The sequence below is a fragment of the Geotrypetes seraphini genome, chromosome 9 (genome assembly GCF_902459505.1).
Source record: "Geotrypetes seraphini chromosome 9, aGeoSer1.1, whole genome shotgun sequence".
NCBI lineage: Eukaryota > Metazoa > Chordata > Amphibia > Gymnophiona > Dermophiidae > Geotrypetes > Geotrypetes seraphini.
This window is the reverse complement of record NC_047092.1, coordinates 100068470-100095964: the sequence shown is the minus strand read 5'-3', so window position 1 is coordinate 100095964 and position 27495 is coordinate 100068470. Positions and strand designations below refer to the sequence as shown.

Here is a 27495-nt window from a genome sequence, read left to right as displayed (position 1 = left end):
ACATCTATTCTAGCACCCGTTAATGTAACGGGCTTAAAGACTAGTATATATATATATATATATATATATATATATATAATTTAGTTTGTTTCCAGCAACGCCTGAGTAATATTACTAACAGAATAGGTACAGCACTAAATATGCAAAAGAAAGCAGAAATTAAAATTTATATGCTTCAATTCAAATAAGTTAAGTCCCAATATATTAGCTGAAGTATATCTATCTGACAACCTAAAGGAATTATAGCTACAGTGCCATATGATGTAAAAATATGTCAAAACATAGCAAGGAATCTGGCCTAAATAAAAAGAATGGCACTGCTATAAATTTAAACATATTAACATATAAGTTATATTGAAACATGTTAAAATGAAGATGATTTAAACCAAAAAGTAAAATAAAATGTACAGGGAAGTCATGAATTTATGAGAGAATTGTCCTTCCCATGGAGATCTAACAAAGTCATGGGTATAATTTTTGTTTGGCTCATATTATATTTCACTAAGAAAAACAAACAAAACAATACATATTGCTGAAAGCTAGACAAACGATTTTTCTAATGAGAAGTGGACAGCATATAATGGGTTAACAGTATAGTGTATGTCTGTCTGTTGAAACACTCAAAAAAAAAAAATTTTAGCTTGGGAGGGGTTTTCCTCTTTTCATCTGTGACATTTTTATCAATTAATATTACTATTTGGATAGAAGTGGATCATGAGAACCCCATGGAATATGGTTCAGTTATTATAGAGACATGAATAATGAAAAAACAAAAAGAAAATAGCTGCTGACAATTTCAAGTTAAAGAAATATATCACTACATCTCCTAGCATCCCTAAACACAAAGACACATCAACCAAGAAGTAGTTATGTATGTTTGTGTAACGGGAAAAAAGAGGAAACTCATTTTTTAAACTTTGATCGCAGACAAAGAAAACGGTTTGAGATCGTTGTGGTGAGTAGGGAAAATAATTTTTCTTTCTTTATATTGGTAATTATAGTGAGTACTCAAATGGAAATCCACTCGTATTTCCAAAAACACTGAATTTGACATATGGCATAACAAAATTTATAATGACTCACTGTAACATGAAGGACTATAGCTCTGAAAAATGGACAAACATTGTATTAGGGGGGGCCACCCGGAGATCCACCCCTCTTGTTTATGTTTTTAGAATACTCATAAAAATCAATAGGTATACTCTTAAAGTATACTGTAAAAGTCTGCAGTTTTTCCTAACTCTAGAAAACAAATAATTGTTAGCAATGGGAAAAAGTGAGGTGACGGGAAATGCCCATATTAAAATCCCAGACCTATAAAGACAAAAGGGGGTGTTTTATTTTTACATGGCCAGTTATCATACTCAATGCCTGTCAGTTATTTTAGTTATATACAAAAATCAAAAGGCTAAATCAGTCTCTACTAAGGTCATTCAGTACAGTATATCAGTAAGACCTTAGAATAATCAGTTCTAATAGTTCATGGACCTCAGTGGTGTATCCGTGTGAGCAGTAAGTTTCAACACACACAGTTATTTATATACACCAAAATCGTCATTGGTCCAAGTTTTTAGTAAAGTGCTTAATAAGTGCAATCTTTATAAATATAAATACTCGATATCTAACATATTTATAAAGATTGCACTTATTAAGCACTTTATTAAAAACTTGGACCAATGACGATTTTGGTGTATATAAATAACCGTGTGTGTTGAAATTTACTGTTCACACGGATACACCACTGAGGTCTATGAACTGTTAGAACTGATAGACATAATCATGGCATATATCACTGTGCAAACACTTAACACAAATCCTTATCTACGTACACTATCTTTCTATGAACTTCAGTAATATGCTTACATCTTCCCTTCATTGCCATTCTTACGTGACACTTTCTATTGACTTCCGGTATTTTTCTTATTCCTTCTCACCGACATTCTCTGCCTTTATATACAAAAACAACAGTGATCCAAATCTGTCTGTAATTCTTTTTCTCTCTCACACAAAGCAACCTCATAACACAGCAAATTTGTATGAAGTGAACTAAATTATTTTAAATGAAAGCTTATGATAACATTAAAACGCAGTTAAAATATACTTCCTCATTCCACCATTCCCCTCACCCAACCCCATGTTTCGCTTTATTTTTTTGTGATTTAGTTTGTGAGGGAAACCACAAAAGAACAGGAAACAAAAGCCACAAGAACAATTCTTGTGCTTTCCCATAAAGTTTAATAGAAATCACGTGCATTTCACAAGCCGTATCAGCTAAAATGTAAATCAAACAGCATCAACAACAAACCCTCCGATTAACAAAATAATGAGTCTGAAAATAAAACTAATAAGGCCTTTACTAACTATTGGAAGAAAAGAAAGAATACTTACAAAAGATGCAATGTGATCACAGAAGAGCAGGTACCTTTGTAGCAATAGATCAGGCATGGCCGCCAGTCACGGCTTGCTACTCTCACTTATCTTTCAGCTTGACATTAGCAGTAAAGCAGCGGCGGTACTTCTATGCTACTTTACTGCTAATGTCAAGCTGAAAGATAAGTGCTTTGCTAAGGCTGTAAAGTTTTTTACATAAGTTATTTTGGCTTTTGCACAGCTATTTTGCACAACTTTGCATTTTTGCACTAATGTTAATGCTATTTGCACAGTTTTTGAATTTAAATACCTAAAAAAAGCTTAAAGTTAAAAATCAAAATTTAAATTATTGAGTAGTGAAGTTATATATTTATTTATTTATAAATGAATGACGGAATAAGTCAAGTTAATATATGAAGGTTTTGGATCTATGAAAGAAACCCTAGCCACAATTCCTTATATGGATGATAGTACCGTATTTTCACGCAAATAACGCGCACCCGTATAAAACGCGCACACGGGTATAGCGCGCAGAAATCACGATGATATGTACAAAAACTTTGGTATACCGCGCTCACGGGTATACCGCGCATGCTGCCCGACGCTCCTTTCGCCCGCCCTGACTTTCCGTGCGCTGTCCCGACTCTCCGTTCACCCCCCCTGACTTCCGTGCACTGTCCCCCCTTGAAGGTCTGTCCCCATCCTGAAAGCCTGATGCCCCCCCCCGACGTCCGATACATCCCTCCCCCCGAAGGACCGCCGACTCCCCAACAATATCGGGCCAGGAGGGAGCCCAAATCCTCCTGGCCACGGCGACCCCCTAACCCCACCCCGCACTACATTAAGGGCAGGAGGGATCCCAGGCCCTCCTGCCCTTGACGCAAACCCCCCTCCCCCCAACGACCGCCCCCCCCAAGAACCTCCGAACGCCCCCCCAGCCGACCCGCGACCCCCCTGGCGACCCCCACCCCCCTTCCCCGTACCTTTGGTAGTTGGGCCAGAAGGGAGCCCAAACCCTCCTGGCCACGGCGACCCCCTAACCCCACCCCGCACTACATTACGGGCAGGAGGGATCCCAGGCCCTCCTGCCCTCGACGCAAACCCCCCTCCCCCCCCAACGACCGCCCCCCCCAAGAACCTCCGACCGCCCCCCAGCCGACCCGCGATCCCCCTGGCGACCCCCACGACCCCCCCACCCCCCTTCCCCGTACCTTTGGTAGTTGGCCGGACAGACGGGAGCCAAACCCGCCTGTCCGGCAGGCAGCCAACGAAGGAATGAGGCCGGATTGGCCCATCCATCCTAAAGCTCCGCCTACTGGTGGGGCCTAAGGCGCGTGGGCCAATCAGAATAGGCCCTGGAGCCTTAGGTCCCACCTGGGGGCGCGGCCTGAGGCACATGGGCCCAACCCGACCATGTGCCTCAGGCCGCGCCCCCAGGTGGGACCTAAGGCTCCAGGGCCTATTCTGATTGGCCCACGCGCCTTAGGCCCCACCAGTAGGCGGAGCTTTAGGATGGATGGGCCAATCCGGCCTCATTCCTTCGTTGGCTGCCTGCCGGACAGGCGGGTTTGGCTCCCGTCTGTCCGGCCAACTACCAAAGGTACGGGGAAGGGGGGTGGGGGGGTCGCCAGGGGGATCGCGGGTCGGCTGGGGGGCGGTCGGAGGTTCTTGGGGGGGGCGGTCGTTGGGGGGGGGGGGGGGGTTGCGTCGAGGGCAGGAGGGCCTGGGATCCCTCCTGCCCGTAATGTAGTGCGGGGTGGGGTTAGGGGGTCGCCGTGGCCAGGAGGGTTTGGGCTCCCTTCTGGCCCGATATTGTCGGGAAGTCGGCGGTCCTTCGGGGTGGGGGTGCGAGTGGTCCTGCCGGGGGGGGGGATGTATCGGACGTCGGGGAGTCGGCCGGGCAAGAGGGCTTGGGCTCCCTCTTGCTCCGATCGTGGATGCGGGTGCGGGTGGGAGCGCGTGCGAGCGGTCGTTCGGGGTGGGGGTGCGAGCGGTCTTGCTGGGGGGGGGGTGAATCGGGCGTCGGGCGGGGTGGGAACTATGTTTTAAAACTTTTGTATACCGCGCTCACGCATATAACGCGCGAGGGGTATGCGCGGTAGGTAAAAACGCGTATAACGCGCGCGTTATATGCGTGAAAATACGGTATTATGATCCTTGGCGTGGCAATTCTGAGATTCTTTCCTTCATTTTGGTAGTTATTAAATCATTTATTTACATGGTTGTTTTCTCTCTATTTTGATTAACTTTTTACCGGTTCCCTGAACCACACCAGTCACTGTTAGCTGCCGGTTTCATGGACCACACTAATCCCGCTAGATACCGGTTCAGGCTAGGGCTGTATAATACTCTGTAAGGAAGAAAATAAGTTTAAAGGGAAGGAAAACTATTATTAAAATATCTCTGTAAAAAAGGAAAAGCAGAATAAAAGCAGTTAACAAACGCAGGCGCAGGTTAGTACCCCTAGTTAATCAAATAAACCTTTAAAAAACCCCAAATAAGTGGAGGAGGGAGGCAGAGATGCAGAGAACAAGACAGAGGACACCATCGAGGAAGAAGTCCGAGAGCTGGAGAAGTTCATAAAGGAGGTATAAAGGGAGGCCATGGAAAATCACCAGCAACAGTGGAACTGCCGAAAGACACCTATAGAGAGTGTGGACCACCTGACGGACAACCACCAGGAAGAAACAGCAGCAAGAACGAAGGATACGGACCTGCGGCAGGAGAGATGGACATACACCAGGGACACGGACCTGTGGCTGGAGAATCAGGAGAAGATAGAGAGGACAGCAATCATCATGGAGGACTCCAACATCAAACAAGTTGGCAGCCACATAGCGGGAGGAAGACTTGATCGGCTAGTGACCTGCCTACCGGGAGCCAAGGTAGAAGACATAGTGAGCCGCATCGACAGGATCCTCAACAGTGTGGAAGAAGATACGGCGGTTGTGATTCATGTGGGGACGAATAACGTGAGCAACAGGAACTACAACAGGGAAGTACTGAAGGACCAGTTCTGGATGCTAGGAAGGAAGCTGAAGACCAGATCGCAGGTACCCAGGGCAGATGAGAAAAGGCAGATGGAGCTGCAAGCAGTCAACGCGTGGATGCGGTGCTGGTGTGAGGAAGAAGGATTCCACTTTGTGCGCAACTGGACGATGTTCTGGGGGAAGAGCAAGCTCTACAGGAAGGATGAACTCCACCTCAGCAGAGACGGAATGAGGCTACTTGCAAGCAACATCAAGAGAGAAGTGGACAAGTTTTTGAACTAGGAAGAAAGGGAAAGCCGACAGTCGACCGAGAGAGAGAGTCGATGGTTCGGGAACCGGTATACCAGGAGTATACCATGCAAGAAGATAGAGGGAAAGACTCACCGGATTACAGGCAAGATAGATCGAAAAGGATACAAGAGAGAAGGAAATGCAAGAAAGGAACAGGCCGCACACTCAAGTATATGTACACCAATGCAAGGAGCCTTAGAAATAAGATGGGTGAATTAGAAGCCATGGCATAAAAAGATAACGTTGACATCATAGGCATCACGGAAACATGGTGGACTGAGGAAAACATATGGGACACTGTGCTACCGGGATACAAACTATACCGCAGAGACATCAAAAAGGTGGGGGCGTTGCCATATACGTCAAAGAGGAAATTGAATCTACTGGAGAGAACACGCCACAACTGACGGATAAGTTAAGAGTCTCTATGGGTCAAAATTCCAGGAACAAATGGCCTGGAAACGAAGATCAGCATCTACTATCGACTTCCAAGGCAGTCCGAAGAAATTGATGGAGAAATGAGAGAGGAGATTAAACGCAACTGCAATGGAGGCAACACAGTTATCATGGGTGACTTCAACTATCTGGGAATAGACTGGAACCTAAGCACCTCCGACTGCATTAGAGAGACCAAGTTCTTGGATGCTGTAGGCGATTGCTTCCTGGAACAACTTGTCAAGGAAAATACTAGAGGAAATGCAATTCTGGACTTAATTCTAAATGGCCTGCGAGGACCGGCACAAGATGTTGAAATAGAAGGGACGCTGGGAAGCAGTGATCACAATATGATCCGCTTTGATCTGGACGCAGGGGAGAAATATCGGTCCAAAACGACAGCCACAGCACTGAACTTCCGAAAAAGGGAATTATGAAGGGATGAGACATGGTAGGGAAGAAGATTAAGAAGAGGATAAGCACTGTAAAAATGCTAGAGCAAGCTTGGTCCCTTTTTAAGGACACAGTCACCGAGGCGCAAAATCTATATATACTGTTTATCAACAAGGAATCCAAGAGGAAAAAGAATAAAGAACCGGCATGGCTCACTGTAGAGGTGAAGGAAGCGATCAGACAAAAGAAAACTTCATTTAAAGAATGGAAGAAGGTCAAAAACGGACGAAAACTGGAACAAGCACAAACAACATCAACGCAGGTGCCATAAGGCAGTAAAAGGGGCCAAAAGAGACTATGAGGAAAAAATAGCTAAGGAGGCGAAGAACTTCAAGCCGTTTTTTCAATATATTAAGGGGAAACGACCCGCGAAGGAAGCGGTGGGACCGTTGGATGACCATGGAATAAAGAGAGTGCTAAAAGAGGACAAAGCAATTGCCCACAAACTGAACACATTTTTTGCATCTGTATTTACCGAAGATGTACACAGCATACCATAACCCATCAGGCTATATGCTGGAAATGAAGACGGAAAGCTGACAGGATTGACGGTCAGTATAGAGGAGGTGTATAAGCAGATTGATAGGCTTAAGAGCGATAAATCCCCGGGACCGGAAGGCATCCATTCAAGGGTCATCAAGGAACTGAAAGGAACCATAGCTGAACTGCTTCAACTAACAGCCAATCTGTCGATCAAATTGGGAAAGATTCCAGAAGACTGGAAGGTGGTGAATGTTACTCCGATCTTCAAGAAAGGTTGGAGGGGAGATCCGGGAAACTACAGACCTGTGAGTCTGACCTCGGTACCGGGAAAGAGGCGCTGATAAAGACCGCATCATTGATCACCTTAACGGACAAGGGCTGATGCTAGCCATTTTTCTCAATGGAGTGCCACAGAGATCTGTACTGGGACTGGTACTATTTAACTTATAAATGATCTGGAAATTGGAATAACAAATGGAGGTGATTAAATTTGCAGATGACATTAAACTGTTCAAAATTATTAAAATGCATACAGATTATGAAAAAATGTAGGCAGACCTTAGGAAGTTGGAAGACTGGACTGCCAAATGGCAGATGAAATTTAATATGGACTAATGCAAAGTTATGCATAATGTCACCGGCAGCCTCAGGGCAATGGGTCCTAGGGCACCAGTGGCAAGAGAAAACTCTTGTGAGCCACTGCGGGCAGCACACGGAAGAAAAAAAAAGGTTAGCAGAAGTGAACACCACCACACCAGATAGGTATTGTATCAAGCAATAACTGGGTTTATTCTTCAAAACAAACTATTCAAACCAGCTTGCTTGTTTCAAGTTCAATAAGTTTCATATAAAAAAAAAACACTATCTTATCAGGATGTTCCAGATATAAAATATAGTCCCAAAACAAATACACTGCTAAACAGTCTCTGGGTTAATGTCAATAAAATAAAGTTCAAAAACACATAATTCAGGCTTTCCCAAAGCTGCTGCTGGCTCTCCAGCTGATTAATAGTCCAAACATTGAAAAAAAAAAAAAAACAGTCTTGGGATCCAACAGAGGAAAATCACCAGGAGCACAGGAAATGCCAAAAGGAATGCCACCGAGAGATTAGAAAAGCAAAAGGGAAATACGAGGAGGGGCTGGCCAGGGAGGCGAAAAACTTCAAGGCATTCTTCAGTTACGTAAAGGGGAAGCAACCAGTGAGAGAGGAGGTGGGGCCATTGGACGATGGGAATAGGAAGGGAGTGATTAAGGAGAATAAAGAGGTAGCTGAGAGGTTGAACACGTTCTTCTCGTCGGTCTTCACGAGCGAGGACACGTCCAATATACCGGACTCAGAGGAGCTCATGAGTGGGGAGCAGGCCAAAAGATTGGGGCATATAGAGGTAAGTCGGGAGGATGTCCTCAAGCAGATTGACAGACTGAAAAGCAGCAAATCACCGGGACCGGACGGGATCCACCCAAGGGTTCTAAAGGAACTAAGTCAGGAAATAGCGGGCGCAATCCAGCATGTTTGCAACCTATCCTTGAAAACTGGAGAGGTACCAGAGGACTGGAAACTGGCGAATGTCACACCTATCTTTAAGAAGGGATCGAGAGGTGACCCCGGGAACTACAGGCCGGTGAGCCTGACTTCAGTTATAGGGAAGATGGTGGAAGCAATGATCAAGGACAGCATTTGCGAGCACATCGAGAAAAATGGCCTACTGCGGACAAGCCAGCACGGATTCTGTAAGGGAAGGTCGTGCCTGACAAACCTTCTGTACTTCTTTGAGGGAATAAGCAGTCAGGTGGACAAAGGGGAACCCATAGACATCATTTACCTCGATTTTCAAAAGGCCTTTGACAAGGTGCCACATGAAAGGCTGCTTAGGAAGCTGTGGAACCACGGGGTGGGCGGGGATGTACACAGATGGATCAAGCACTGGCTGTAAGGTAGACTACAGAGGGTCGGAGTAAAGGGCCAATATTCTGACTGGCGGGGAGTCACGAGCGGTGTGCCGCAGGGATCGGTGCTGGGGCCGCTACTCTTCAACATATTTATCAATGACCTGGAAACGGAGGCAAAGTGTGAGGTTATAAAATTTGCAGACGATACCAAGCTCTGCGCCAGAGTTAGGACCAGGGATGAGTGTGAGGAACTGCAAAGGGACCTCAATAAGCTGGAGGACTGGGCAAACAAATGGCAAATGCGCTTTAACGTAGATAAATGCAAGGTCATGCACATAGGGAAAAAGAACCCGTTGTTCGAGTATAAAATGGGGGGGGAGATTGCTGGAAGACACCGGACTTGAGAGAGACTTGGGTGTGCTAGTGGATCCATCCATGAAACCATCTGCACAGTGTGCAGCAGCCTTGAAGAAAGCCAACAGGATGCTGGGCATCATCAAGAGGGGCATATCAACCAGGACGCGGGAAGTCATCATGCCGCTGTATCGAGCGATGGTGCGCCCACATCTGGAATACTGCGTTCAATATTGGTCGCCGCACCTCAAGAAGGACATGGCAGTTCTTGAGAGAGTCCAAAGGAGGGCAACGAAACTGGTAAGAGGGCTGGAAAACTGCCCATATGCTGAGAGGCTGGATAAACTGGGGCTCTTCTCTCTGGAAAAGAGGAGGCTCAGGGGGGAAATGATAGAGACCTTCAAAATACTTAGGGGCATAGAGAGGGTGGACAGGGACAGGTTCTTCAGACTAAAAGGGATGACAGGTACGAGGGGGCACTCAGAGAAACTGAAGGGAGATAGGTTCAAATCAAATGCAAGGAAGTTTTTCTTCACCCAAAGGGTCGTGGACAAATGGAATGCGCTCCCGGAGGAAGTGATCCGGCAGAGTACAGTACAGGGATTCAAACAGGGATTGGACAGATTCCTGAGGGAAAAGGGGATCGTGGGGTACTGAGGGGGGTGCTGGGGTGTTGCATAAGTATAGACAGCTCACCAGGTCGTGCAGGTGCAAGGCCGGAGGGTTAGGACATTGATGGGAAGATAGGACTTCGATGAGAAACCTAGGGGGCAAGGGGGCCCCTTCTGGTGATTAAGGCAGGTCATGACCTGTTGGGCCGCCGTGGGGGCGGACTGCTGGGCGGGATGGACCTCTGGTCTGACCCAGCAGAGGCACTGCTTATGTTCTTATGTTCTTATGTCTTTTGAGCTGATTTTCCTCAGCATGTGCTAGTGCTACGGCACTAGGCCCCAGCAGCTGATGTGCTGGCCAGGGAGTGTGCTCTGCATGGTCGTAATTTGCCAATCATAGGCCCTCAATCCAACCACAGAAAACGCGGAGCATTCCCCACTGCCTGGGACTGGTAACAGCCCTTCCCCCACCCAGGAGAAAAAAGGAAAAAAAAAACCCCAAACTCTCAAAAGAGTTCTTAGAGGTGCCTCCAAGCACCACACCTTCTTCAGGGTTACCACAAAAACATTCAATCAGCTTAGTTAAGCAATGTTCAAGTAAAGCATTTAGGCAATCTGAATTACTTACCTTCAGTCCAGCAAACCTCCATTGGCAGGACTCCATTCCATTGCTCAGCATATGGCTCCAGCTCCATGTCCTGGAAATCTTGAGGCATGAAGTTGGGTGACTCCAAACCAGCCTCAGTCAGCTCCATACTTTCCAGCTGCTCACTGCCATTCATAGCTCTCAACCCTGAGTCTCTCTGCCTTTCCTCTTGCTGCTGCTGTCCCTCTAACTGTTCAGCTCTCTGGTGTAATAGCCTGCAGCCACGCCCCAAACCCTCAGGTGAAAAGGTTTTCCTGATGTTTCTGCTTTCAGCCTGCAGGTGACTTCTGGGAACTAAACTAGAGCTGTGTGAGGGTTGGGAAACCTGCAACTCTGCTCTTCCGCTCCCTCTAGGAGTCAAAGAAGGAAAGTCATCAAAATGTTCAGTTTGGGGTTTAAATTGAGCTGTTTGTAGAGTGTCTGCTCTTGAGTTGTGCACTGCTCTGGGGACACTCCTAGCAGGCATAGGCTGAATACCACAACATTGGGAAGAATGATACAAATCATAATTACGCAATGCTAGGGTCCACCTTGGGAGTCAGCGCTCAAGAAAAAGATCTGTGTGTCATTGTAGACAATATGATGAAACCTGCCCAATGTGCAGCAGCAGCCAAAAAAGCAAACGAGATGCTAGGAATTATTTTAAAAGATTGAATGTTATAATGCCTTTGTATCGCTCCATGGTGCAACTCCATCTTGAGTACTGTGTTCAATTCTAGTTGCCATGTCTCAAGAAAGATATAGCAGAACTAGAAAAGAATCAAAGAGGAGCAACCAAGATGATAAAGGGGATGGAACCCCTCTCGTATGAGGAAAGACTAAAAAGGTTAGGGCTCTTCAGCTTGGAAAAGAGACAGCTGAGGGGAGATATGATTGAAGTTTACAAAATTCTTAGTGGTGTAGAATGGGTACAAGTGGATCAAATTTTTTTACTCTTGTTGAAAATTACAAAGATTTTGGGACATCTTATCAAGTTATAAGAAAATACTTTTAAAACCATGTGACAGGGTGAAGTTCCTATCACAGGCTAGTGGAGGGAGCCTGAGCAGTGGAGTGTGGGGAGCTTCTTTGCATAAGAGCTGCAAAGGCACCTAGGAGCTGTCCATTCACCCTGAGTGGAAATGGGTGCTGAAAAGAACAGCTTCAGGAGCCGAAAGATAGGAAAATTAAAAGCTCTTTCAGCAGCCAGGTGATCCTCAAGGGGAGAATTGCTGGTCTTTAATCTAACTCTCAGTAAGCTTATTAGACTAGTCTGCCTGAAGACCTTGGAGGGTGGCCAGGGTTGACAACCAGCAGAGGGTCTGGTGGTGGTGTGAAAGACTAGGAGAGTGAGTGATGGGGTTATCCTCACAGAGAGCAGCTGAGGGACAGGATGTAAGTCCTCAGGAAGAGCCCTCAGAGAGAGACTGGCTGGAGTCCTCAACGTGTGCATCTGAGAGAAGATGACTGAGGGACTGGGAGAGTCCTCAGTGCATGTGCTCAGGAAAAGACGGCTGGTCAACTGGTCCTGAGCGCATGCATCTGGGAGAAGATGACTGAGGGACTGGGAGAGTCCTCAGTGCATGCATCCAGGAAAAGACAACTGAGTGACCATGAGAGGGCTTGAGAGGTGTAGCCAGAGGGCCCCAATAGAGCCTGGAGCAGAGGCCAGGGAGCAGAAGAGTCAAGGTCCAAGGCTGAGGGGGGTCTGACAAGTGACCATCAGAGGGACTGTCGGGATCTGGGGTGACTGGCAGAGAGACCGGTTAATGGCACCAGAAAGCTGCCAGAAGAGCCTAGGGAAGCACCCTAATAGACCCGAGTGAGCATTGGCCAAAGGTCAGGCGTGAAACCAATGGAGGGACTGGCAGGGCCAGTGGCAACTGGTGGAGAGACTGGCAATGGCAACCGGTAGTGGCGACTGGTGGAGATACCAGCAATGAAAGCTTCTGGAAGACCCGGAGGGCCAATGAAGAGTCAGGAAAGGGCCGAAAGACTATGGAGTTCAAGAAGTACCCAGAGGACCTGGCGATGACCACGAGGGTCTACTCTAGAGGAACCTGGTCGGGAGTTTTAAGAATGTGTGAATAAAGTATTGATGTGTTGTTTAACAGTGCTTGTGTTTTTTTCTGACAGCGCCTGGGGACAGATATGTGATGGGTGTTGACCGCTCGGACCATCACATGATCACAAACCAACAAGAGAAAATATTTTTTTCACTCAGAGAATAGTTACACTCTAGAATGTGTTGCCAGAAGTTGTTGTAAGAGTAGTTAACATAGCTGTTTATATGAAAGGTTTGGACAATTTCCTTGAGGAAAAGACCATAGTCTGTTTTTGAGACAGACATGAGGGGAAGCCACTCTGGATCAGTAGCATGGAGTATTGTTACCATTTGGGTTTTTGCTAGGTACTAATGACCTGGATTAGCCACCATGAAGAAAGGATACTGGGCTAGATGGACCATTGGTCTGACTCAGTAAATACATCGGTATAAAACAGTGTCTTACAAACTTCAGGATGCCGTGGCATACTAAACCCTGTACTATGGCTGAAGGGCATCTGGAAATGTGTGGCAGAGGCACCGGTGCCAAAGAGAGGTGTCGGTACCGGCTGACTGAACTTAGAATGTGCTTCTCGCCATGAGAGGCATGTCTTGGAAACAGTCGGCTGGCACTGGTGTCTCTCCTTGCCAGTGTTTCATGGCACACCTGGAATTATGCCATAGCACACAGTTTGTAATACACTGATGTAAAATGTTACTAAGCTAATTATCTTGCAAAATGGATTTATCTTGGGCAAAATGGACGGGTCAAAGGGTATTTATCTACTATCATATTCTCTTTCTATTACAATATCCCATGATATCTTTTGAACTCTTGTATTTTGTTTGTTACAGCATATATATCTTGCAGCTGGTATTGGAGTGGATCAAAAACAATGGAGGAGCTGTTTCTATGGAAAAACTTAGTCTAATCAAATCACAAATGATTTATGATGTTATTGATGACTCCCATGGCTTTTATGTGTAAGTTGACATTTATGTTTTTCTTTTTCTCATAGTTGTTATACTTATTGTCAGGTCAGGCAGAGAAGATTTAGGGAGGAAGTTGTCAAGATGTTGGAAAAGTTGAGCTTTCCCATCTTGATTTACCATGGGAGCCAGTAACCTGCAGTATAACAGTTATCAGGAAAGGAATAGAAAACAAAGATGAAAATGTTATCATGCCCTCTATGGTATGGCCGCACCTCAAATACTGTTTGCAATTGTGGTTGCAGTATCTCAAAAAAGATATAGTAAAACTAGTAAAGGTACAGAGAAGGACGACAAAAATGATAAAAGGAATGGGATGACTTCCCTATGAGGAAAGGCTAAAACAGCTAAGGCTCTTCAGCTTCAAGAAGAGACAACTCAGGGGTGATATGATAGAGGTCTATAAAATATTGAGTGGAGTGGAAAGGGTAGATGTGAATTCCTTGTTTACTTTTTCCAAATGTACTAGGACTAGGGAGCATGCGATGAAGCTACTAAGTAGTAGATTTTTTTAAAAATGAGAAAATATTTCTTCACATAATGTGTAATTAAACTCTGGAATTTGTTGCTGGAGAATGTAATGAAATCAGTTAGCTTAGCAGGGTTTAAAAAAAGGTTTGTATACATTCCTAAAAGGGAAGTCCATATACCACTATTGAGATGGCTTGGGCAAATCCACAGTTTATTCTTAGGATAAGCAGTATAAAATCTGTTTTATTTCTTAGGATATAGCTAGACCTGGGTTTGGCCACTATTGGAAACATGATACTTGGCTTGATGGACCTTTGGTCTGTCCCAGTATGGCAATTTTTATGTTCTTAAATAAATATCAGGGTTATGAGCTACTTTGAAAGTAACATTATTCCAGCAACCCTGGAATATTGGGCCTCAAATTTGTGGTCTGATGCTCCCAGGTAAGAACCTCAAGGCCTGTGGTTTTCTGCTTCTCCTGATCATATCCCTAAACTTCTAATCACAGCCCCCACCCCATCATATCCCTAAACCCACCTGATGCCCCTCACAGTAGATTGGCTGTTCTCTGGTTTTATTTTCTGTGTGAGCAGTGTGGAACATAGTTCTGCCATTTCTTTCCAGATTGCAGAGTTACTGCAGGTGTATTGTGCTCCAGGCAGTCTGAGGGAAGAAGAGGGGAGCAAAGAATAACCACTCTTCTATTGTTGCTCTTCCCAGCTCACATTTACTATATTTTTGTGTCTACAAATGAAGCCCTGGCTATACTTATCCATAAAGTCCTGGGTCTTACAAGTTTCTTTTTAGAAGAACTATTTACTCCCAAAATTACTGTAAGATTTGATACACAAAACAGATTTTACAAGTTGGATAGAGAAGGGAAGAGAGAAAATGTAGAAACAATTTTTTCTCTCTCCATTTCAAAGTAGTAACTTTCTGCTGCATTTCTAAAAGCTACAAAAAAATGAAGGAATAGCATTGTTTCCATAGACAGCAGGATTGATCAGGCATACAAGTAAAATGGAGACAGATTGATGTTATCCAATGGCAATAAGACAGACAGCCCTTTCAGGGGGTGCTGCAGAAAACTACAGTAGTTATAAACATGCTTACGATTCAAGGACAGTTCTGGTGTGGGAGTTAGTTCATAGAGTGACCATCAGTGTACATGTGATAGAGGTGGGCAGTGTGCTCCGGAGAAGGGTTGCACAGACAGACCACACTCTGAACATTCAAGAAAAACTCTTTAATTAAACAGTAGTGCAGAGCCTGTTTTTTCACAGGCTCCTATAAGTTTGTGTTCTTCAAAGAAAACAAGTAGGCTTTTCCCCAGTATTTTCCCAAACACAAGTCCCATTCTCCATAGGGCTTGACACTAGAGAGTTGCACGGCGACAGAAATCCCACCCGTCCCCGCCAAAGTCCCACCCTTCCCCGTGAGGAATCCCACCCGTCTCCGTGAGGAATCCCTCCGTCCCCACCCGTCCCAGTGAGGAATCCCCTCCGTCCCAACCCGTCCCCGTGAGGAATCCCCTCCATCCCCGCCCGTCCCTATAAACTTCAGAAATAATTATTTCATTTAATTATGCTACTGAATTAAAGGCTCTGGTAGAAACCCATTTACAAATAAGCAAAAAGACTTTATTAATTTGGAAATATTAATTGGGAAGAATACATACTTTGTAAACGGGTTTCTACCAGAGCCTCTAATGTTTATAAATTTTTATCAATACAACTAATATACTACTTTATCCTGAAGCAAAAAAAAGAAATAGAATTATTTTCCTACCTTTGTTGCCTGGTTTCTGCTTTCCTCATGTTCTCATTCAATTTCTTCCATCCACTGTCTCTCTTCCCTCTGCGTCTTCCATTTGCTCTATTACTGTGCCTCTCCCTTTCTCCCCCCCTTCCAAATTGGTCTGGCACCCATCTTCTTCCCTCCACTCCCCCCATAGACTGGCATCTCTGTCTTCTTCCCTGCCAGCATCTTCTCCCCACTCTCTCTTCCCCATGTCCTATCAGCGTCCTTCTCCCCCCTCTGTCTTCCCCACGTCCTTTCAGCGTCCTTCTCCCACCCCCCACCCCCATCTTCCACAGGGCCTTTCAGCGTCCTTCTCCCACCCCCCCACCCCCATCTTCCACAGGGCCTTTCAGCGTCCTTGTCCCACCCCCCCACCCCCGTCTTCCCCATGGCCTTTCAGCGTCCTTCTCCCACCCACCCTACCCCCGTCTTCCCCATGGCCTTTCAGCGTCCATCTCCACCCCTTTGTCTTCCCCAGTGCTTTCAGCGTCCTTCTCCCCACTCAGTTTTACCCATTTCCCTTAAGCGTCTTTTCTTCTCCACTCCACCTTTCCTTCCTTTCTCCCTCCCTACCCCTTACCTTTGTGGTGCTTCCCCACCCAACCGACAACAGAACAGGCCCGGTCGGACAAACTGGTCCGCCCCAGGTGCATCACAGCCGGCCAGGTCCCCTTCTTTTGTGGCTCTTCCCTGATCGACAACAGCCCCGGTCCGACAAACCTCCCTGCCCTGTAGCCGCGGATCTAAATTACCTTCTTACAGCTGCTGTAAGAAGGTAATTTAGATTCGCGGCTACAGGGCAGGGAGGTTTGTCAGACCGGGGCTGTTGTCGGTCGGGGAAGAGCCACAAAAGAAGGGGACCTGGCCGGCTGTGATGCACCTGGGGCGGACCGACCCCCTCCCTTGGTACGCCACTCGAGCCGCGAGGCTATTCTCCTTCTCCTTTCCTGCCCTGCCTGCAGCACAGAGCCGAACGGAAGTCTTCCCGACGTCTGCGCTGACGTCGGAGGGAGGGAGGGAGGGCTTTGTTTAAGCCCTCCCTCCCCTCCGATGTCAGCGCTGACGTGGGAAGACTTCCGTTTGGCTCTGTGCTGCAAGCAGAGCAGGTAGGGAGAAGAAGAGCCGCGCGACTGAGTACATCCAGCCCCGCAGGAATCCCGCGACCCTCGGAGGCATCCCCACGGGATCCCCGCGACCCTAGGGGGCATCCCCACGGGATTCCCGTGACCCTAGGGGGCGTCTCCACGGGATCCCCGTGACCCGAAGGGGGAACCCGTGGGATTCCCCTTGTTCCCGTTCCCGTGCAGCTCTCTACTTGACACGCCCCAAACAGTCATTATTTTGAAGGCAGGAAACAGGCAGTATTTGGTCCCAGGTCTTAGCATGCACTAGAACAAAGGCAGGTTTTTAAATGCAGTAGATTCTTACCTCCTACAAACTCTGTCAGTGCCAAGCCCTTCCAACCAGCTTCTCCAGCTCCTAGGGTCCCTCTAGCACAACTCTCCTAGGACTGGCTTGGCCTTTTAAATTCCCCTGAGTTACTTCCTGGTTTCCTACTTTTCTCCCCTCCCCCCTTTCTGAGGAAAACTCTTTCTCACTGCTGCTGTGATTGTGAGACAATTTAGCTAGGAGGGGGAGTGCTGGGTTTTTCTGAGGTTTATTCTGGGTCTGAGCAGCAGTGTCAAGCCGGGGAAGTGGCAGGGTTTCATACACTCTGTCACGGTACAGTATATTTAAAACAATGGTAAGTGGAGGTCATATGTTGCCATGCTATGGAGCAGTAGGGTTTGTTCTGTGCTCCGTACAGCCCTTCACCTATGCTTTAATCGTTGATTTTTGACTTGTAATACTCAGCTTTTCTACCCCTACCAGTTTGGGATTCTGTGAGCAACACATCCGCGAAAAATATTTTTCAAGGCAGCTAAACATGTGAAAAAAGACAGGGACAGGCAACAACAGGTGGAATTGAAAATGGCAGTGGCCTCTTTGCCCCTGGCAATTACAATCAGCTCAGTATGGACAGCGGAGCTAACCGCTGAAGTAACAGCTGCAGTGGAAGAGGCATTAGACAAAACATTGATTATTGTAATGCCATATTCAAGGGAATAGCCCAGAATGAAATCAAACGTCTACAGATCATCCAAAATGCTTTAATTAAACTTATAATGAAAGCTAAGAAATTCGATCACGTGACACCTCTTCCCAGTCGCGCACCATATAATGTATAAACTAAGTCTGCTTACTTTCAAATCTTGACTATACAAAACTCCGGCTTTTATTCATAAATTACTCATTCCTTATACCTCAACTAGATTATTGAGGTCCAATGATCAACATTTACTAGTTATTCCCTCACTTAAAATTATTAACACACGGTGGCAAGTCATCTTTTCTGTCATAGCCCCTCAAACATTTAATTCCTTCCCTATTTATTTAAGGGAAGAACACAATTTGGATTAATTTAAGAGCAAATTAAAAAGCTTTCTTTTTAAGGATGCATTTGATCATTAGAAAGCCTGACTAGGAGTCTCATTCCAATTCCATTCTATAACTTCCCTGTAGTACATTGCTCTCTCCCTTCCTATTGTTTTTTCCCATAATTGTCTTATCTACTATCAACAATTTGTATTTCTTTTCCCATTCTTTCCTCTTGTTTTAATATATTTGTAAGGTTAGTCTTTAATATGTTCTACAAGGTTTAGTTTTTTGTTTGTTTTGTTGACCCCTAAAATTTTATAATTTTATTGATGTGTACATTGCTTAGAATTTTGAATACGCGATCAATCAAATTTATAATAAAACTTGAAACTTGACCGGGTGGAAGAGGCGCACAAGATCGACAGCCTTTCTTTGGAACTGGATGCAGGCCTTCAGCAGACATCAGATGTGGAGGATTGGACCGCAGGCTTGGAGCAATGGCAGGAGGGCCTTCTGAAAATTGTACAGGAGCTGGAGCAAAAAGTCGACGATCTGGAGAATTGCTCCAGATGTATCAACTTGAGATTAATGGGCTTCCCTAAGACGATCGCTGATAGAGACCTTTTGCCCTTTTTGTAGTCTTGGCTACCTGCTACTTTGGATCTTTCGAGCTCTGTTCCTGCCTTTTCTCTTGAACGGGCTCACCATCTTGGAATTTGTAGAGAGGATGCAATGTGGCCACATGTGGCTTGCCGAGTTTTACATTTTCAGCACAAACAGCGTATTCTGCAGGCTGTGAGATCTGGTAAATCTTTGTCATACCAGAATAAATCAGTACTCTGTTTCCAAGATTATTCATCCCAAGTACAGCAACATTGGCGCTTGTATGCACCTATTTGTTCTGCTCTTCATGGGAAGCAGATTAGATTTGCCCAGCCAAATTGTGCATTTCCCATGCGGGTCAAACACACTTTTTTGAACAAGTTGCGGATGCTCAGAGTTTTTGTGAAATGATAATGATGAACTCTTCTCCACCATGAATATTTGGGGAGGATTGGACGCTCTGCAAGTCTTGGGGTTTTTTTTAGATGGACTTCCCAGACTGGCAGGTTCTGTCATCCTGACGAGGAGTTTGGAGTTCAGTGTTGTACTTAGTAACTTTATTATATGCCATGGTCCTTATCTTTTGGTTGGATATGGTTGACTTGCTGTTTGCCCAGGGGCCAGCAACACGGCTTGGGTATGTATATATTGAGTTGAAGGAAGGCAATTTTTTTTCAAATACTCTTTATTGAAAATTTTTCACAAATATCTGTTACATCAAACAAAATATTCACAAAACCAATACACAACACAGTGCGTAACAAGAATAATCAGCTATGATCATAAGAAAAATAAACTAAATCCCCCCTCCTCCCACCCCGGGTGGTCCTCCCCTACAGTCTAGCAGAAAGAAAAAGAGCATCCTAAAGAAAAATTCACAGTACAACCGATGAAGAGCAAGCATCTTTCCAAACAATAAAAGGATCCCAAATCTTATAAATGAGGGCCAGTCAGTTTGATTTCAAGGCAGTCAGGTTAGTCATCAAAAAAATATAATCCAGTTTATGACAAACAGCTGCCAAAGCTGGCAGTGAAGGCTTCCTCCATTCCTGAGCCAATACTAGCTGAGCAGAAACAAAAATAAAAGCAGCTAATTTGTGAACTCGAGAGCAAATTCCCATCAGACATACATTTAACAAACAATGCTTCGTCTATTCCAGATACTGCACCCCAGTAATAGTAGATACCAATGCAAAGACAGCTCCAAAAGGAGCTATTTTCAGACAAGTCCACCAGATATGGTACATAGTCCCCTGAGCACCACAGAGTCGTCAACAATCCCCATCACCCCTATGGAACCAATGCCTAGAAGGGAGGCAATATTAACAGGCCTTGACCATATGGTCACTGTTGGATATGGGGTATGATTGGAAGGGTGTTTTTTTATTTATTTTTGTGTTGTTTTTTGTTGGGGTTGGAAAAGGGGGTGGGTTTGTTACTTAACCAAGTATTATGATGTACTGAGGTGTATTATTGTGGCAGTATGTTTTTGCATTAATGGGAAATTTTATTCGAGGGGAGGTATAATGCTATTGAATATGGGCTGCCGCAGGCTGGGACGGCATGCGTAGATTGTTTTGAGAAATGATTTCAAAATAGTAACATAGAATGTAGGTGGGATTGGATTTCCTGTGAAGCGAAAGAAAATATTGCATGCAAGCATCTGTGGCATTGCTGCAGGAGACCCATCTCTCCTCGGAGGAACATCATAAATTGAAAACGTGGTGGGTGGGGGATATTTTGGAGAACCCAGCTAGGAGCAAGAAAGCAGGAGTTATCATGTTGTTTCATAAGAACTTACAGGAAGAACAACTTTAAGTTCTCAAAGATCCGGATGGTCGCTATATTATAGCCTCTCTAAAAATTGATGGACATCCATTTTTGCTTAGTATGATATACGTACCTAATGTGTATAACAAATCCTTTTATAAGCGCTTCATTTCTAATCTTCCCTTTGCAGATATTCCCAAGGTTATAGGAGGGGATTTTAATATAGTAGTAGACCCTAGTATGGATAAAACTAAATGCTCCCCTCAAGAAAATATGGATTTTTCTAAGGGGATCCCCTTGCTGTGTGACACTCTGGGAGTACAGGACATTTGGCATCTGTTGCACCCGACAGAAAGAGATTATACCCATTTGTCTGTGTGAGTTCCTGAACCCATGCTTGGACGTAATAGCAGGTTTCAACATGTGATGTATTCTTTTAATTATGTTGCTACTATGAATTCAATCAACTTAGTTATGAAAGGTATACTAGCAATCAGTCTATAACTGGCCATTTGGGATGGGCCTAAATCTGATCCTTAGGATAAATGAGCAGGATTTTGCTAAAAGCTTCTGAAAACCATCCTTGAGCCAGTATAGAGTTTATCATCAGAGAGTGCTTCTTCTGGCATATTGTAGTATATGGACATTGATCCAGTTTATAGCCTGTTTTGGATAGTCTGTTAACAAGAGGTCTTAATTCATTTGTTATATATTGAAATTTATCTATGTTCTGTCTGTTGTAATAAACAGATTAATCTCAATTGCATCATTTGTAGAATTGTGTACTTGTACTGTTGTCAAAAGTTTTAAATACTGTTTTGTTTTGGTTGAGAAATACTGAGCCAGTGTGCTGGATGTGGGGGAGTTCATGCTTGCAAGGTTTGTTGGGAGGTGAGCAGTCTGTCAGTTTTTTCAACAGTCAGAAGAGTTTCCTTTGATCTGGTTTGTCAATTCCTGTCATCTCTGAATAGTGTTTGCATATGTGCTGTTTGATATGAGAATTACAGTATATTGTATGTAGGCTTTCCTCCATTTTTCTTTACGCTGTTGATCACCTGATATTTTCCAAGCTCATTCTAGTTTTCAGCATTCTTTTTTTCATTTCATTCAGTTCTGATTTGAACCAAGGGTTTTTCTCTTTTCTAGATATTCTCTTTTAAGTTAGTGGAGCTATGGAGTTGAATGTGTACTCGATGGATTTCAGCCACTCTGTCAGGATTTGGTGAATGTAGTGCCATAATTATTATTTCCCAGAACATCTTTCCACACATTTTGATTGCCACTCCTTTTAGACTAGGAATTAGGTGGGAGGGTTTTTCAATTGAGGGTAAAATTGCATAGGTAGTGATCTACTAAACTAAGTGTGACCATTCAATGAACAATAATAGATTTGGTTTGTTTGCTGCATCATATCCAGTGTGGCCCTTTTCATGAGTTGTGCCTGTTGTGGTGTAGAAAAATTATCAAGGTCTTGTGTGCTTTCGTCTAAATTGCTTTCCTGTAGTAAGTTCAGGTCATCTAGTATTATCAGAGAGGCATATGATAAAGTAGCGTTGGTTTTAAATTAATTTCCATTCTAGACCAGATGTTCTCAACACATGGTACACGTACCCCAACGGGTATGCATACCATTGACTTCATTCTTCCTTCCCCTATTCACCAAAAAAGGATCTTTGGTCTTCCTCCCAACATCTACTGTCTGTGCCATCCTTTAGACAGATGTTTCTGGATAGTAATTAGGATTCTAGTTTTTCAGTTATAGCTCCGAGCCTTTGGAACATTCTACCACTTTACTTAAAATCAGAAAAATCTCTCAAGACCTTCAAGTCTCAACTAAAAGCCTATTACTTCAAAAAGGCATTTGATTCAGGTTCTCTTTAGGCCTATTTTACCCTCAGGAAACTTGAATACTTTTATGCTTTTCCCTCTTACTCTTTCTCCTTTTGTTATTTTCCTTCTTGATCTTTTTTCCCCTATAAACATTGTAACATAACATAACATTGAGCTTATTGACTTCGTAACCAGAAGTTCAAAGCGGTTTACAAAAAGTTATAAAAGTAAACATGTTACATGAAATAAGATGATTTGTTAAACAGTCAAATATTTAGAAAAAAGATAGGTCTTCAATTGTTTTCCTAAAATGGCCATAGGAAATGGGTAGTAAACATCAATATTCGAAATTCGTTGTCATGAAGAGCTGCCTGAGATGCTAAAGTATGATTTAGAAATTTCTTACTCCTGCAAACCTGGACAGATGGAAAATTAAACAAAGGATGAGTTCTTCTACTAGGTCTGTATGATTCTAAAGAAAATCTATTGACTAAGTAAGAAGGAGCTGTACCATAAACAGCCTAGTTTAAACAATACCGGGCCTCCATTGGCAGCCAATGCAATTTGCGATAAAAGGGTGTAACATGATCAAATTTATTCAGGCCATAAATCATTCTGACCGCTGTATTCTGTATTATTGTAAGTCTTGCTAATTCTTTCTTGGTGACTGTCAGATAGATAATATTACAATAATCAAGAAGACTCAGTAGTAATGATTGAACCAGTAATCTAAAGGCAGTAAATTCAAAATAAGATCTAATTGTTTGCAATTTCCATAATGTGAAGTAGCATTTACGCACTACAGCATCTATCTGAGCATGCATTGTAAGATGCTGATCTAAAATAACTCCCAAAATTTTAATCATTGGATGAATTATATACTGAATTGAATTTATACTAATAGAAGGTTCAGAAGAAATATTACTAGCAGTCGCCATGGAAAACTTTGTTTTGCCAGAGTTTAGTTTGAGTTTAAATTTTTGCATCCAGGAATCCATCTGTTTCATTACAATTTCAACTTTAGTGGTAATCTGGGATAGGGCTGAAGTAAAAGGTATGACAATAGTAATGTCGTCAGCGTAACTAAACAGTTCTACATCCAGGTTGCTCAAACATGAGCCCAATGATGAAAGATAAACACTGAATAGTGGAGGTAAAAGTGAAGAACCCTGAGGAACACCACTTGGGTTATTCCAGATTGAAAAGAGGTGGGTCCGGTATAATCTGGACTCCAGAAAACCTTTGAACCAGGAGTAAACATTTCCTTGAAGGCCCAGAGTATCCAAACAAATTAATAAAGTAGGATGATCTACTAGATCAAAGGCGCTACTAAGATCGAATTGAAGCACTCATGCGCTTTCGCCTTTACTTAGAAGGCTTATTAAATAATCCAATAATGCAGCTATCATCGTTTCGGTGTTGAAATAGGATCTAAATCCTGATTGTGAATCATGGAGTAGAGTGTGTTGCTCAAGATGTTTAACAAAAAAGGTAATAGATGCTATTGGTCTGTAATTGGAAAGCAGAGAAATAGATTCTTTAATATTTTTAATTATCGGGGTAATTATTATATTACCAGCATCTGAAGGAAATTTTCCTATATCCAGGGAGTTGGTAATCCATTCAAATAACTTCAATTTAAAATCTGAGGGAGCAACAACCATCAAATCTGGAGGGCAGGAATCAAGCCAACAGTATGATTGAGCATATTTATGAAATAAGTTGGAAAAATCGTGCCATTCTGGTTTATCAAAAGTAGACCAACACAGGTCAGCATGAACTTCTTCTTCATCATTAAGATTAAGGTTTAAGTCCACATTCAAGTGGCTAGATGAAAATGAAGATCTCAAAGATAATAACCTTGGAACTAAAAAAAATTGGCTAAATCATCTGTGGATGGGAGAGGTGACCAAGAAGATTGCTTCTTTTGTGTTACATTGAATGTATTATTGAGTAATTGAAATAGTTTTTTAACATTACAAGTAGTAGCACCAACTTTAGCTGAATAATAAGTTTTTCATTTGTCCCTTAACATAAGTGTATAATTTTTAACTTCTAGTTTCCATTTTACTTTATCCTCGGCTAGTTTAGATTTTATCCATTTTTTCTCGAGGCATCTTACGGAACGCTTCATTTCCAATAGTTCAATATCATACCACTTTAGCATCATCTGAACGTCTTTTTATGGAGTGCTTAGGGGCAATTTCGTCTAAGATGATATTACAGTTGTTCCACTTAGATGGAAATTCAGAAGTATTGTTTTCTAAGAATGAATCTGCGCGTTTCCAAAATTCGATGGGGTCTGGAGATTTTCTAGCTAAAATGTTTTGTTTTTGTTGTGTCAAGATTGAGTTTGATTGCACAGGCCAATCTAGAAGAAAGTAGTATATGTAGTGGTCGGACCAATGTCTTCCTCGTAATTCAATTTTAGGTGAGTAATCTGTTTTAGTGGTTATGGAAACCAAGTCAAGTTGGTGACCATCTTTATGAGTTTGAGAAATTTGTGAAATATGAAATAATATTTGTGAAATAAAAAAATATTTAAATAATTCACATCTGGATTAGAATCTATTTCCAGATTGAGATTAATATCATCTAACAACAGACAGTGGGGGGGGGGGGGCAATTAATGAATTATTAAAAATAAATTCATTAAAAAACTGTTTGGTCTGGGCCCAAGATCCGGGAGGGCAATAGAACAGTATAGTTTAAAGATTCTAATAAATCTAATCTATTAAGAGTGCAAGAGATTATCTCTAATCCACTGTAAGCCTTACCTTCCCCTGTTAGTCTATTTGTGCACAGTTTGTTCATTTGTCTTGGTGCCCTTGCCCTGTTTTGTCATTTTTAAAATTTTAAACTATTATTTTTATCTCTGTAAACTGCTTAGGCATAACTTTTTTGTTAAAAATTGTGGTATACCAAATAAAATAACCGTAACTGTCGGGGGTACGTGACTCCAGCACTGTATATTTCCCACCCTGGGGAGGGCAAATGGCAGCAGCCCTGGGTCCTGCAGACCGGGCATATCTTCCTCTTGTCAGACCATCTTCCTCTGACGCAGCTTCCTGTTTCCACCTGGGCAGACTACGCCAGAGGAAAAGTGTCAGGGCAGCCTCATGCAACTTGTAAGAATGGCTGCTACATCATGGGGTCTCTAAGAGAGAACATTGTGATTCTGAAAAGTGCTGCGAAGGTGAGGGGAAGGGAGAAACATGGCCTGACAAAGGGAAGAGGTTGAGTGGTGCTTCAGGTTTATTGTGTGGAGAAAGAGGGGACAAACGCTGGATGGAAGTGGGGATAAGAGAGCGGGCAGCTGATGGATAGAAGTGGGGAGGAGAGAGAAAGGGGCATACGATGGAAGGATGCGGCAAGGAGAGAGAGGGATAGACATGGGAAAGATGCGGGGAGGAGAGAGGGAACAGAAGCGGAAAGGAAACGGGGAGGAGAGAGAAAGAGGGAACAGACGCGGGAATGAAGCGGGGAGGAGAGAGGGAACAGATGCTGTATGAAAGTGGGGGAGTTAGAGAGGGGAGCAGATGATGGAAGGAAGTGGGGAAGAGAGTAGGGGAGCAGACACTAGAAGGAAGTGTGGAAGAGAATGAGAGGGGAGCTGACGCTGGAACGAAGTGAGGAAGAGTGTGGCTGTGGAAAATCACCAACAACAGTGGAGCTGCCAAGATACACCTACAGTGAGTGAGGACCACCTGGAGGACAACCACAAGGAAGACGAGTCCGGTGCAAGATGAGGGAAGATGGACCTAAGGTTGGAGAGATGGACATTAGTGCTGCTCGATTCAGGAAAAAAAAATTTGATTCGATTCAGCCCATTGAATCGATTTTCCGATTCAATTCGATTTTCCTGCCCAATTGGGTGTTTTTTTCATACATCCTGGTGGATGTATTTTATAGCCTCTTCACCCCCTTTGCCTTCTCCTAAACACACTGATGCTGTGGTGTAAACAAAATAAACAACCAAAGAAGACTTTTCTTCTCTCTATTAAATCCTAGCTCTCATTTGCAGTCTTTCACCAGCTCTGGCAGGATACACGTTTCAAATATGACATATTGTAATCAGAAAACAGAAAATAAAATTAGTTTTTCTACCTTTTGTTGTCTGGTCATTGTTCAAATCTTGTCGGTCCCAGGCTCTGGTTGTCTTCTGATAACTTGCTTGCCAGGGTCTCCTTCTTCTTTCTCCATGCTAACCATCCATCTGCCATTTCTGTCCTCCCCTTCCATTTCCCTTCCCTCCCCCGGAGGTCTGGCATCTTTCCTTTTTTTCATCTCCTTCCCCAGATCCACCTTTTCTTAACTACCCTTTCATCCAGCATTTCTCCCTCCTTCCCCACCACCCCAGGGCCCACCATCTCTCCCTTTCTTTTCCCAATTACCCTCCTACCCAGTATCTCTATCCTCCCTCCACACCATCCCTTGTGTCCAACTTCTCTCCTTTCTGTTCCTTCCCTCCCTAAATCCCATTGTCCACCATCTCTCTCCCACTCCACTGTTTTTAGACCCATTATTTCTTCCCCCCCCAAAGTCCGGCATATGCACGTCTCTTTGAACCCCCCCCTCCATGTAATTTTACACCAGGGCCCTTCCTGAAGGCCTGCCTGTCCCCCTGAAGGCCTTTGCCACATCCCTGAAGGTCTGTCCCCCCTTGTAGGCCTGCACCCCCTGCCCAGGCTATCCCACCATGCCCTGCCCGCATGTACCCATTTTCTTATTTACTTCTTTTCCCCTTGCTTCTCTACTTCTCTCTTCGCTGTTCTCTTTCTTTCCCTTTCTCCCATCAGACCTTTTTCTCTGCTCACTCCATCCCTCTCTCTAAATACTCTTTATCCTCTTTCCAACCCTATATTTATCTCCCTGTCTCCTTTCTCATTCCAATCCTTCATTCAGTACTTTTTCACTCCTTGCCTCCTTCCCCTCAGCTCTCCACTCAGGCTGCCCTCACTTGTGCTGCTGTGGGTCCAGTCATATCCTCCCTTCCTCCCCCCGAAGCCTGCCTGCCTTTCCCCAAGCCAACCTGCCACCGATTTGGCCTCTCGCCACTCACCTGC

The 27495-nt window shown here is 44.0% G+C and overlaps 1 protein-coding gene across 4 annotated transcripts in view; it reads left to right on the top strand.

Annotated features, from left to right (window-relative positions):
- PSAT1 (phosphoserine aminotransferase 1) overlaps positions 1-27495 on the top strand; it is a 501906-nt gene that overhangs the window by 343013 nt on the left and 131398 nt on the right. For 3 of the 4 annotated variants that reach the window (XM_033958494.1, XM_033958495.1, XM_033958497.1), the window contains one exon: positions 13403-13531. The exons of the other annotated variant lie outside the window; for it this stretch is intronic. In XM_033958494.1, the coding sequence (XP_033814385.1) occupies positions 13403-13531 (129 nt within the window). The remainder of the gene's footprint in view (positions 1-13402; positions 13532-27495) is intronic. 4 annotated transcript variants of the gene reach the window in all.